This window comes from Camelus bactrianus, chromosome 9 (genome assembly GCF_048773025.1).
Source record: "Camelus bactrianus isolate YW-2024 breed Bactrian camel chromosome 9, ASM4877302v1, whole genome shotgun sequence".
Taxonomy (NCBI): Eukaryota; Metazoa; Chordata; class Mammalia; order Artiodactyla; family Camelidae; genus Camelus; species Camelus bactrianus.
The window spans coordinates 11638206-11650456 of NC_133547.1; the positions used below are offsets into that span (position 1 = coordinate 11638206).

The following is a 12251-nucleotide window of genomic DNA, read 5'->3' on the forward strand; positions in this document are numbered from 1 at the left end:
GTGAAGGGACACAGGAGCCAGCTGAAAGCAACACGATAAATAGCATAGTATTGGGTTATGTCCAAAGTATAAAATAAATGAGTCTGATTTGTGCTGAAATAAATGACAAATGGTGAGAACAGACATACCTGTACAGAATTTCAGGTAATTTCTGTAGATACTCTGCCTTCAAGGAGGGGAAGCATAACCCCCACTCCTTTGGTGTGGGCTGCAGGGTGACTTGCTTCCAAAGAAGACAGTGTGGGAAGTGGGGGAAGGCAACTCTAGAGCGGAGAAAGTGGAGCTCCCTCAGCCAGGTGATCAAGGTCAACATCACAGTGATGAGTCACGGCGGCAGTATGTGCCTTTGATAGGAGGTGATTAGAATGATGCTTTACCTCTGTGATCTCTCTAAAATGCATACTCTCGGTCCGATAAAGGGAAAACAGACATCAGACAAATTCCAACTGAGGGACATTCAAAAGATCTGAGCACTAGTTCTTGGAACTGCCAAGGTTGTTCAAAATAAGGAGAGCCTGGGAAGCTGTCAGAGCCAAGAGAAGCCTTAGGAGACGTGAGGACTCAATGTAATGTGTCCTGAGTGGGATCCTGGGCTAGAGAAAGGACATTAGGTAAAAACTCAGGGAATCTGAATAAAGCACAGACTTTGATAATACTGTATCCCTACTGGTTCCTTAAATCGTGACAAGTGTACCACACTGATGTAAGGTGTTAATAGGGGACCTGGGTGTGAGGTATATGAGAACTCTGTCCTCTATGTGACTTCCCATAAATCTCCAGCACTTATTTCTAAAAAGTACAAAGAATTTTCATCTACCCTTCATGCAGCTTCCCCATGATATTCTCCATTGACTTTATCCCCCCACCCTGATATTTATATGTGTGTCCTAAAACAAGAACGTTCTCTCCCATAACCACAGTCCAGTGATCAAAGTCAGGAAGTTGACATTGAAGGAATGATTTTCTCTTGGACCTTAATCAGATTTTCCTAATGGTCACACTCATGTCCCTGTATACAAAAGAAGTAAAGAAAAAAAAAAGTCCTGGCTAGAGACTCAGTCCAGGCTCACACACTGCCTTACGTTGTCAGGTTTGAAGCTTCCAGGGCAGTTATTTTGCACAATGTCCCTCAGTCAGGGTTTGTTGCCTGATGCTTCCTTCTGGTTACATGGAAGCTATTTTTGACAGGAGTTCCCAGAAATAGTGTGCCCTTGTCAGTGCATCCTGAGACAGTGTCCTGTTCCTGGTGGTGACTTTGATCCTTGGTTAAGGTGGCGTCTGTCAGGTCTCCCCTCTGTGAAGTCACTGCTTTCCCTTTGTAGTCGTGTGATACAGGCACATCTCGTCTTGTGTTTCACTTTATTGTTCACCACAGATCCTGCATGTTTTACAAATTGAAGCTTTGTGGCAACCCTGTGTTGTCAGATGATGATTAACATTTTTAGCAATAACGTGCTTTTTTTTTTGTATTTTTTGTTATTGTTGTTGCAGGGGGGAGTGAGGAGGTAATTAAGTTTATTTATTTAAAAAAAATTTTTAAATGGAGGTCTGGGGATTGAACCCAGAACTTTGTGCATGCTAAGCATGTGCTCTACCACTGAGCCATATGCTCCCCCCAGCAATAAATATTTTAAAATTAAGGTGTGTACATTGTTTCTTTAGCCATAATGTTGTTGCACACTTAGCAGATTACAGTATAGTGTAAACAACTTTTATATGCACTGGGAAACCAAAACATTTGTGTGACTCACTTTATTACGATATCTGCTTTACTGCGGTGGTCTGGAACCAAACCTGCAACATCTCTGAGGTCTGCCTGTATTGTGCAGAGATACTCTGAGAATGTAAATATTCAGGTTCTCATCAGGTGTTCGGGCAAAGGGAACAGCGAATGCAAAAGTCCTGAGGCAGGCAGGTGCCTGATGTTTTTGGAGTACATAAAGAAGACAGGGTGTCTCCAGCAGGGGTGAGGGAGGGGGAGAGTGGGAGGAAGTAAGGTTAGAGAGGTAACCATGGGCCAAAGGGACCTTGTGACCAAGGTAAGGAGCAAGTATGACAGGAAGCCACTGGCCTAGCATCACACTCCTCTTTTCCAGCCTCACTGACATCTCCATGCCTGAAAATAGCAAGTTCTTTCCTCCCTCAGGGCCTTTGTTCATGCTGTTCCCTCCACCTGGAATATTCTCCCTTCTCTTTGCATTTCTGGCTCCTCCTCTTACAGGTTTCAGTTTCAACATCACCTCATCACCAACATCATCAGAGAGGCCCTTCCAGGTCATCATTTTTAGATTACATCCATCCTGTTTACTCATTCATTCAACAAATATTTGAGTACTTACTATATGACAAGCCCTGTTCTAGGCACTGAGAATACAGCAATGAAAAAAGAAACAAAAAACAAAACCCAAACCTAGGTAAGCTTTGCCCTCATGGGGTTCACATTCTAGTCAGGAAAGAGTAAATAAGGCAGTAAGTGCTCAGGAGAGAATAAGTGCAGAGAATGGGGACAGGGAATGCTCAGGGCGGCACTATTCATGGAGAAAGTAACATCTGAGTAAACACTTTATGGGAAGTGAGGGCTCTCTGAGGTTTTGGGCAGTGGGACTAGCCAGTACAAAGGCCCTGAGGTAGTCGTGTGCCTTGTGTGGGTGAGGATGAGCCAGCAGGCCAGTGTGATGAAAGAGGGATGAGGGAGGGGGATGGGAGTCGTGTTTAGGTAGGGAGGTACTATAGGGCCTCTTGGACTTTCAACCTGAGGGACATGGGAGCCATGATATTCTGAACAGAGGCAGAGTGTGCTATGACTTTCAGGTGTCACAAGATCCTTTCTGGCTGCAGATAGGTACTGGGAGAGCAATGAAGAGGCCGCTGCACTAGTCCAGGCAGGTCGCTGGTGACTGGTCCCAATCACCACCTCCATGGTAGGCTGTGGGTTTGGGGAAAGGCAGCAACTACAGGTGATTTGCTCATTCTTAAGTACCCACTGCAAGGAACAGAAGCCTTCCATCGGTATTTGTTAAGTGACTTATAACTTCTATGCCTTGAGGTTTTACTGTGTTAAGCTCCATGCTGAACATTTAACAAATATAATCTTATGAAATCCTCGGGACAACTCTTGTCAGATGAGTTTTGAAATCCCTACTTTATAGCTAAGGAAAGTGAGGCTTAGAGGGGCTGCTTCTCATTATGTAGTAAGTAGCAGGACGAAGATTTGATCCAGCTGTCTGACCTAGAGGGTTTGGAGGGGGCCGGGCTAGCCTGTAGAACATTCGTCACTGCCTATGCACCTGGCCAGGTGCGGCGTGCTCAGTGCGCATGCGCCCAGGCGCATTTAAAGCGCATGTCACGGATCCTCTGCTCCAGCGGAGAGTTGGGCGCTTGGCTTGACCCTTGAAGCCAGCCTGGAGGATGCTGGTGAGTTTCAGGAGCCAGAGTTCCACTTTCCGGCTCAGGCCTCTCTCCAGGTGCTGACCCCAGTTCCTCTTCCTTGCAGAGTCCAGCTGCCTTCCTCGACCCAGAACCTCGAAGCACCCCGGTCCCTGACAGCGCCCCTGCGGGCACGAGAGTCTCCCCAGGGCGCCCGGGGAGGCCCCGGGGCGCATGCGCGCCACCAGGGCTGGAGGAGGCTCTGACCGCGCTGGGGCTGGCGGGAGAACGCGAGTACGCTGGGGACATCTTCGCCGAAGTCATGGTGAGCGGATACGGGGCGGGATGCTCCTAGACCAGAGACTGTAGGCAACTCTGGCGCCACCAAGAAGGCAGCCCAGGGGTTCGGGTTAGAGTCTAAAACTGTCCTGCTCACCCGATGCTCACTCAACAAGCATTTCTGAACTCCTACCTCGCCAGTCTCAGTTCTCATCTCTCTCCACTGACTTCCCAGTCCTTACACCACCGCTCCCCACAACTTCTTGACTTGTTTTTTTCTTGCATGGTTACTCGTGCTGGGAAGGCCCTTTGCCAGACTCCTCAGGCTGTTTGCAGCCCCTCTTTTGGTATTGCATAGCCCCTCATACTTGTCCCTCACATTTACTCATTTAGTAAATATTTAGCGATTTATTAACAAATGTTTCTGAGCATGTTTTGGGCACTGGAGATGCTCTGCTGAACAACATGAGACAGTCTGTCCTCATTGTGGGGAAACAAACCAACAAATGTAGGTGATAGTTTCAGAAGGGCCACAAAAACCAATACACAGGCCATGGTAATCCACAGATACCTGTCTGAGATAGGCCTGCCAGAAAAAATACTGAAGGAGTGCATTTATTTAACAAACATCTTGTGAGCATCTCTCCCAGGTCAGTGTCTCTGTTAGGAACCGAGACACAGCTGTGATCTGGACAGAAATCTCTGCCCTTGTGGTGCCAGCAGCCTAGTGGGGCAAACAGACAAAACATTCAAGGAGACACCGGATATCTCCAGACTGAAAAATCTATGAGGAAAATAAAGTGATAACATAGAAAGTGATGATGGGGTGCAAGGGAAAGTAAAGAAAAAGGGAAATTTTAGCTGAGACTTCAATGACTAAGTCAGCAATGCAAGGAGTGGGAATAAGCATTTCAGGTGGAGGGAAAAATACATACATGCAAAGGTCCTGAGGTAGGAGCGAGCTTGATGTAATCTAGGGCCGAAAGAAGCCTGCAGTAGCTGGAGTGTGGACTGTGAGGGGAGAGAGGGAACAGGTGATGCTGCACCAGGGCCTGAGGTATTCTGAGAGGAATTAAGATTTTCTCCTAAGGGTACTGAAAGCCATGGAAGGGTTTTAAGATGAGGAGTTCCTTGGTCAGATTTCTACTTTGGAAAAACCCTTCTGGGTGCTCTGAGGATGGGTTGAGGGTTGGTGACCTAGAGTGGAGTCCAGGAACCTAGGGGGAGATACTCAGGAAGTCCTGTGGCCAGACTGGAGAGATGGATAGGGAGTCGTTCACAACAAAGTCTAGGGTTCTAAACGGGGACTTAGAAGAGGAGCACATTTGGAGGAGACATTGGAGGCCTGCTTGGGTGTGACACTTGTGCTACATCCAACTGGTGTGAGGAGATGGCTGCACCCAGGGCTGGAGCTCGGGAGAGAAGCCGAGGCCCAGGTGTGGAGAATGAGGCCGTCCTCACCCCACACCAGGTATGCCGCGCGCTGCCCCGGAGGGCCCTGCCTCGCACCGTGACCCCGGAGATGCGGGCGCTAGTGGTGGACTGGCTGGTCCAGGTGCACGTATGTACCGAGGAGGGGGCAGGGCTGGGTCTGTATCGCGAACAAGAACCTTACTGGTCACCCGTGCCCCTCCCCAGGAGTACCTGGGCCTGGAGGGGGACACACTCTACTTGGCCGTGCACCTGCTTGATTCCTACCTGTGCGCGGGCAGAGTGCGCCTACACCGCTTGCAGCTGCTGGGCGTGGCCTGCCTGTTCTTGGCGTGCAAAATGGAAGAGTGCGTGCTTCCCGAGGTACTTACGGGGTGGGGCTTGGGAGGGTGGAGCCCTTCCTCTTTGCTTCACGGATTAAACGCCTATTGCGTGCCAAGCAAGCGCTATATCTACTCTTGGAATCCCAGCTTGTCTGTTCGTGGTAGAGGCTACTAATGTGTCCCCTTAACAGAGGAAGAGACTGAGGCTCAGAGAGAGGAAGACATTTGTCAAAAGTCAAGCAGTTGGGACTTGGACTCTTGAATAGTTATAGTATAGTCTTTCCTGAGTAGTTATAGTTAACATGCATAAACTTAGTGCCTTACTGGAACTGCCTGAAGTAGGGAGTAATACCTCCATTTTATGAAGAAACTGAGTCTCAGAGAGCTTCAGTGGATGTCCATGACACACAGTGAGTGGATGGTAGGGTTTGAACTCAAACCCAGGGCCAGGTCTGTCTGATTCCAAAGACTGTCTCTGAAGCTTTCCACAACTTTCAGACAACAAATCAATGACCCCATTCTGTAGTCCAGGAAACTGAGGTCCAGCAAGGGAACTGAACCGATCCCAGGCATTCAAGGGCAGGGAGTAACGAGCTGGGGTCCAACCCCACCTCTTTTCCCCCAATCCCCAGTCTGCCTCCCTCTGCCTCCTGGGCGCTGGCTCCTTCTCGCGGGCTGAGCTTCTGCGCGCTGAGCGCCGCATCCTGAGCCGCTTGGATTTCCGGCTGCACCACCCAGGACCGCTACTTTGCCTCGGGCTACTCGCTGCCCTGGCGCGGAGCAGCCCACAGGTGCGAGGGGCAGGGGCGTGGCCCGCGTGGTTAGGGGCGTGGCCCGCGTGGTTAGGGGCGTGGCTTGATGTGCTCCCCGCCGCAATGGCAGGTGCTGCTACTTGCCACTTACTTCCTGGAGCTGTCTCTACTGGAGGCTGAGGCCGCAGTATGGGAGCCCGGTCGCCGCGCAGCTGCGGCGCTGAGCCTGGCGCACAGGGTGCTCGAGGGGGTAGGCTCCGGACCCGAGCCGGCAATTTACAGGTATGGCCGCGGCGGAAGGTCTCTGGTTTCAGGGACCTGACTTCTTGGTCGCCGTCTTTACCATCTCCGAGTATATGAGACAACTGGAGGGGAGGAGGAGCGAGAGTTGTTTTCTGGGTGGGAGAGAATGAGGTGTTTCTCTAGACTGGAGGGTCCCACTTGCTTTTCTCTGGGGCTGTCTGAGAATAGAGTATTTGTCCAGATTTGGGGACCCTTAACCTTGGCCTAGGGTGAAAAATAGAGCATCTTCTGGGCCTGAGAAGATCCTAAGTGCGTTCCAGATTTGACAATGAGAGGTCTGCCAGCCTCTAATTCCCCAGCTCCCCATCTGGCTGCGAATGTGGTGGCCCTTTATCTCCTAGAGCCCTTCTTCTTGTTAGCCATGCCACCGGGGATGGAGGGTGGGGTGGGCAGGGTGAATCGTCTTTTCTTCCAGCTGGTGCCTCTGGAATAAAGCTGTTTGCCCATCCTGAGTCTCACTCCTTCTCTCTCCGTGGGTCCTGGCTCTCCCATAGCCGCACCCTGCGGGGAGAATCGAGGGTCTGCCCCTCCTCGGCGCCCATCATTCACTCTAGATAATGGGCCGCGTGTCCCACCTCCAGAGAGCTCCTGAGCAGTCCTTGGGGACCCGAGTCAACCTGTCTTCTCAGCCTCGAGCTCCCAGCTCCGAGGACAGGCTTTCTCCTGTTCCCCGCTACTCCTGCCGCTGCCTCAGTTTCTCTGTCTCCCTATCGCAGCGGGGCAGAGCTGAGCCCCCTCGAGCCTTGTATGGTCCGCGCCGCTCTCCGAGGCCCGGCTCCTGGCCGCGCCGCTATCTTCCTCAAGTATGCGCGGCCCCAGCGCCACGGCACCAGCCTCGCCGCCGCCCGCCTGCTCCGCCACCCCCTGCCCGGGCCTCCCTGAGCCTGGAGACATCATCAAAAAATACTGTGTGCGTCCGTCTCCCACTTTAATAAAAGAGTTTCTTTTATTCCGTGCGCTCTCTGTCCTCATTGGTCGAATTCTGGCCCATCTCTCGCTTTTGATTGGTCACTTCTCTGGCGTCTCGTCCACCTGATTGGATGTCCTCACCAAATCTCTTAAAGGCGACTGGGAGACGCGATGAGAATTCTGTATTCCGCCGCCAGGGGGCACTGGCGGGCTTCCAAAAGCGCCGCTCAGCGGGGTAAACCGGGGATCCCGAACGCAAATGCTTGAGGGAGTTCGAGATGCTGAGAGGAAGATTGCAACACAAGCTGAATGATCCTCGATCTTTGGGTTGGAGGGAAGGTAGGAGGAATGGGGGACTGTGAGAAACTTGAGAATCCCCGGCCTACTCATGAGGAAAGCTACCTTGATGTTGCCAGATTTTCAGACTTCGTGAAGCTGACAATCTGTGATTCTATAAATCTCTCTGCTTTTATATGTTAGCAACGAATTCAATCTGTTTAATGGTTGCACAAGCCCAGCACATCACAAATGCTGGCCTGTGAGGGTCATCCATTTGTGATAGCACGCACTTTTGTTAAATGGAATCTAATTTACTTAACCTCTGGAGTGCCACAGTGGCAATGGGTATAACTATAGCACCGACCTTGCGGTGGTGTGATGAGGATGTGAGTTAACATAAAGGTAAAGCTTTAGGACCGTGTCTGATACCTAGTAGGTGTTGTGAAAGTGCTAGCATTGCATCCCAGCAGGACTGTGAGTTAGGTACTACTGTCTCCTAAGCACCTAGACATTTAGTAGGTGCTCAGCAAGTAATTGTTATGAATCAGTGTGTCTCCATGTTTTTAATTAAAACAAAAACACGCCCGAGGTGCAGAAAGGTGACAGATGCTGTTCTGGAACCTAATCTCAGGAATATTAGACTCTTAACCAAGCCTGGGTTTGGAGGTGCAGAGAGGAAGAAATTTCCACCACTGAGGTGTTCAAGTTTGGAGGATCAGGGGTCAGGGAGAAACTCAGCAACGAACAATAAAATATAGAAACAGATGCTGCAGTTGAGATGGAAGGTGTCAAGTTCAGGTTTGGGCCTGTTGGGTGGGACCTGCCATGGGGCTTCCAGGGGAAGAATGGTGGGAGGAGGCGGGGATGGGGGAAATATAGTCTTGGTGCTTGTGAATGAGACCCAAGCTATGGCCTTGCGGGTAATGCTGCTAACACATTAAGTTACCCATTCACTCATTCATTCAACAACTATTTGTGAATGCTGGCTCAGAGTCAGGCACTTATTATCACATATCTCACAGTCTCGGGGTGATAAGCACCGGTTGTCGTTTGCCTATTACTGTACCAGGCACTGTGCTACGTGCTTTACCCGCATAATATAATTCAGTCCCTACAGCTACTCAGAAGTTAGCTCGCTTGTTATCTCCGTGTTACACAGAAGGAAGGTGGAGCAAGATCCAGGCGCTTGGACAAGGTCCCACAGCTGAGAAGGCGGCTAAGGAGGGTTGAAGGATAATCATTCACCATCAGTTTTTCTTTCAGAAGCCTTTCAGGTGTTTTCTGTACACTTTTCTTATTGTGCTCCTTACTCTGGGCTATCATTTGACTGCTTTCCCGGTGCTTTTCCTATCCAGAGACTGAGCTCAGTGAAGGCAGAAGCAGATCTCTCTAGTTCATACAGTTCTCGCCACCTCCAGGAAGTCTTCACTCACCACCTCTCCTAGGCCAGGGGCCTCCTCTAAGCCCTCAGAGCCTGTTGCGCTTCCCCCATCCCAGCCCCGACCCGTCTGCCTGGACTTCTCAGGCTGGCCAACTCTGGGGGCCCACTGTTGCATCATTGATCTGTCTCCCCACTTGTCCAGGGACCCAGTGACGGTAGGGCCTGAGGCTCTCAGTCTCTCCTATGTCCCAGCATCGTGCAGCCCAGATGAACACAGAAACATCAGTATTTGTTTGTTGCAGAGATAAACGAATGGGTTCCAAAGTAGCTATCGTAGTCCTGTGTTACTGATGAGGATACAGAGCTCCAGATAATTTCGGTGATTTGTCCAACCCATGTAACTAGTGAGAAAATAGTCAGGGATTTGAATCTGGGGCACCTTGAGTCCATGGCCTGTGTTCTTATCCACTATGCCAAATGCTTAGCGGGCTGAAACCAGCTTTCCACGAGATTATCTTCCTGCTCTTTTCCCCAGACTTGTTCTTTCTTTCTAGAAAGGTTTGTTGGCTTTGGGCATGGGAGAGAAGGGAAGGCAGGAGAGCGTGGAGGGTAAGGGGAGTGGGAAGAAGAGATTTGGAGGAGAGAGTGGGGAAGTATTGAGGGGTTTCTCTAGACCCATAGAGGGCAGCCGGAGTCGGCTGCTGGAGGTGCGGGGGCGGAGAAAGGGTGGGGACCGGCCCCGCGGGGGGCGATGCGGTAGCTGCAGCAGCGGCCGCAGGAGTTTCCCACAATGCAGCGCGGCGCGCTGTCCCCGGTGCTGATGCTCAGCGCTGCCCCTGAGCCTCCGCCGCGCCCGCCTCCCGCCCTTTCCCCGCCGGGTCCTGGGCCCCGCCATGGGTCGGCTCGGTCCAGTCCTGCCCCAGAGCCGTCGGGGGGTCTGGGTGCAGCGCTCGACAGCAGCCTGCGGGCCGCCGTGGCGTTTAAGGCAGAGGGCCAGCGCTGCTACCGAGAGAAGAAGTTCCGGGAAGCCATCGGCAAGTATCATCGGGCACTGCTGCAGCTGAAGGCGGCGCAAGGGGCCCGCCCTGGAGGCCTTCCCGCCCCCGCCTCCGGGCCCGCCACCAGCCCGGGGCCAGCCCGCCTCAGCGAGGAGCAGCGGCGCCTGGTGGAGAACACGGAGGTGGAATGTTACGACTCTCTCACGGGTACGAGGCCGTCGGGGGGAGAAGAGGGTGCATATGTGACAGGGGTAGGAAGTGAGGGGCACTCGTCAAGTCTTGCGGAGGGTAGCTGGAGGCTTAAAGGGGCCAGGGCTGGCGTCTGTGGTGGGGAGAACTCAGAGCTTGATCAGGGAGAGGGTTTGGGAGTCTAGGGATGGAAGGAGCTGGGATGCAGGAAATGGACTTTGGGCTGTCACCTGCGAACCTCAGGTGAGATAAACTTACCCTGGATAAGCCATTTAAGAACCCAACCCTCACCTCTGAGATCGCCCTTAGTACTCTCCCCTATAGAAACCTCCCAGTAAGCACTGGAGAGCCCCCTGTCTGTGTTTTTCGCGCCCTCTAGCGGTGGCGCAGATTTATTCTATCCTGATTGGTCGGAAGCTTGGCGGCCCCGGGTGGCCTGAGCAATCCCTTAGGCAGGGCTCAGCCACGGAAAAGGGTAGGGGTTCCCTGTAGTCTGAAGGCCAGGCTCCTCGCGGTCAAGTGAGGTCTGAGGGTGTCGACAGATTCTGAGAGCACCGATCCTGGTGCCTCCGCAGCCTGTCTGCTGCAGTCGGAGCTGGTGAACTATGAGCGGGTGCGCGAGTACTGTCTCAAGGTGCTGGAGAAGCAGCAGGGCAACTTCAAGGCTACCTACCGCGCCGGCATTGCCTTCTACCACCTGGGCGACTATGCACGCGCCTTGCGCTACCTGCAGGAGGCCCGCAGCCGGGAGCCCACAGGTGAGGGGCGGGCTGGGAGCAGGGAAAAGGGCTAGGGCGGAGGAAACAAGGCAGGAGGTTCAGCGCAGAGCTGCTTCAGGGAGTGCTGTACCACTCACCTCACGTCCACTCTCCACCCATCTACAACTTACACACCCTCTCATCCAATCCCCTGCCTTTCACTCATGTCCATTCACCTATCATTCCTCTAACATTCATCCAACCACCTCTCATCTATTCTGCCATTAACCCATCTTGATGCCTCCTGTTCACCTACTCAGCCACTTCCCTAGCCACTCACCCCTAACTCCATTTACCCTCCCCTCAGATTCTTTCATCTACTCACTCACTAATCCATTCACACACCTATTCACTCACTTGTTTCCTGGGAATGCCAGGAAATTGGTGGTGGGGGGGGTTTGGCAGAGCTGGAGGCTTGTCCTTACCCTGCGGGAGATCACGGGTGTGTGTGTGGTGGGAGGTTGGGGGCGGGCAGACACCCAACTTGGTTCTCTATTAAAAGCCAATGAAGAGGGAACACAACAGGTGCACGATACAGGGTGTGCGAGCAGAGGCAAGATTAGTTTTGCTAAGTGGTTTGATGAGTAACAGGCTTCGTGCAGATGTCACTAGAGGGTGAGAAGTGTGACAGGAGTCTCTGAGCAGATGCAAGCCTGGCAGAGGTGTGACACGCCGTGCTCTGCTTGTTTGGCTGGGGCTTCTGGAAAAGGGCTCTGGCAATACCAGCTGTGCAGGGGAGCCACTGAAGGCTGGGGACAATGAGGTGTGAACCGAGGTGATGCAGTTATCACCTGCTGCCCCAGGACTCCCAGATAATGACCTGCCCAACTCCCCTGCAGACACCAATGTCCTGCGCTACATCCAGCTGACTCAGCTGAAGATGAACCGTTGCAGCCTCCAGCGGGAAGACAGTGGGGCCGGGACCGGGACTCGGGATGTCATTGGCTGAGGCTAACCAGGGGGGACAGTCCCCACCCCACTCCCCACTCACCATGTAACTTCCCCCAACTAGTGTTCACTGGTAAAGCACTTGTCACTGGTGACCATAACCTCTTTGTGTGGTATTCTTATGGGGGCCCTGGAGGGGACATGGGCCTGGGCTCCACCCCTTGGACCTCAGAAATCCAGAGGCCTGTAAGGGAGCATGGGGTGGTGGGGGTGTCCCATTGGGGATGACCTAGGATCAGGGCCTGGGCCACGGAAAGACACACAGCCATGCCTGGTAGGGGGTAGGGGTTACCTTTAATGCTGCATTTTGTGCCGAATCTCCCCATGATGCCCTG

General features: G+C 52.5%; 2 protein-coding genes across 2 annotated transcripts; both read left to right on the forward strand.

The window, feature by feature from the left end:
- The first annotated feature begins 2012 nt into the window (after positions 1–2012).
- CCNP (cyclin P) lies at positions 2013–7403 on the forward strand. Its single transcript, XM_074370853.1, has 8 exons — positions 2013–2039; positions 2839–2842; positions 3420–3691; positions 5117–5206; positions 5284–5439; positions 6032–6190; positions 6282–6433; positions 7171–7403. Exons 1-8 carry the CDS (start codon positions 2013–2015, stop codon positions 7334–7336), a joined length of 1026 nt encoding a protein of 341 aa, XP_074226954.1. The 3' UTR covers positions 7337–7403.
- A 2280-nt stretch (positions 7404–9683) lies between these two features.
- On the forward strand, positions 9684–12026 carry TTC9B (tetratricopeptide repeat domain 9B). The gene is made up of 3 exons (XM_010947249.2): positions 9684–10228; positions 10786–10968; positions 11808–12026. Exons 1-3 carry the CDS (start codon positions 9814–9816, stop codon positions 11915–11917), a joined length of 708 nt encoding a protein of 235 aa, XP_010945551.1. The 5' UTR covers positions 9684–9813; the 3' UTR covers positions 11918–12026.
- The last annotated feature ends 225 nt before the right edge of the window (positions 12027–12251 follow it).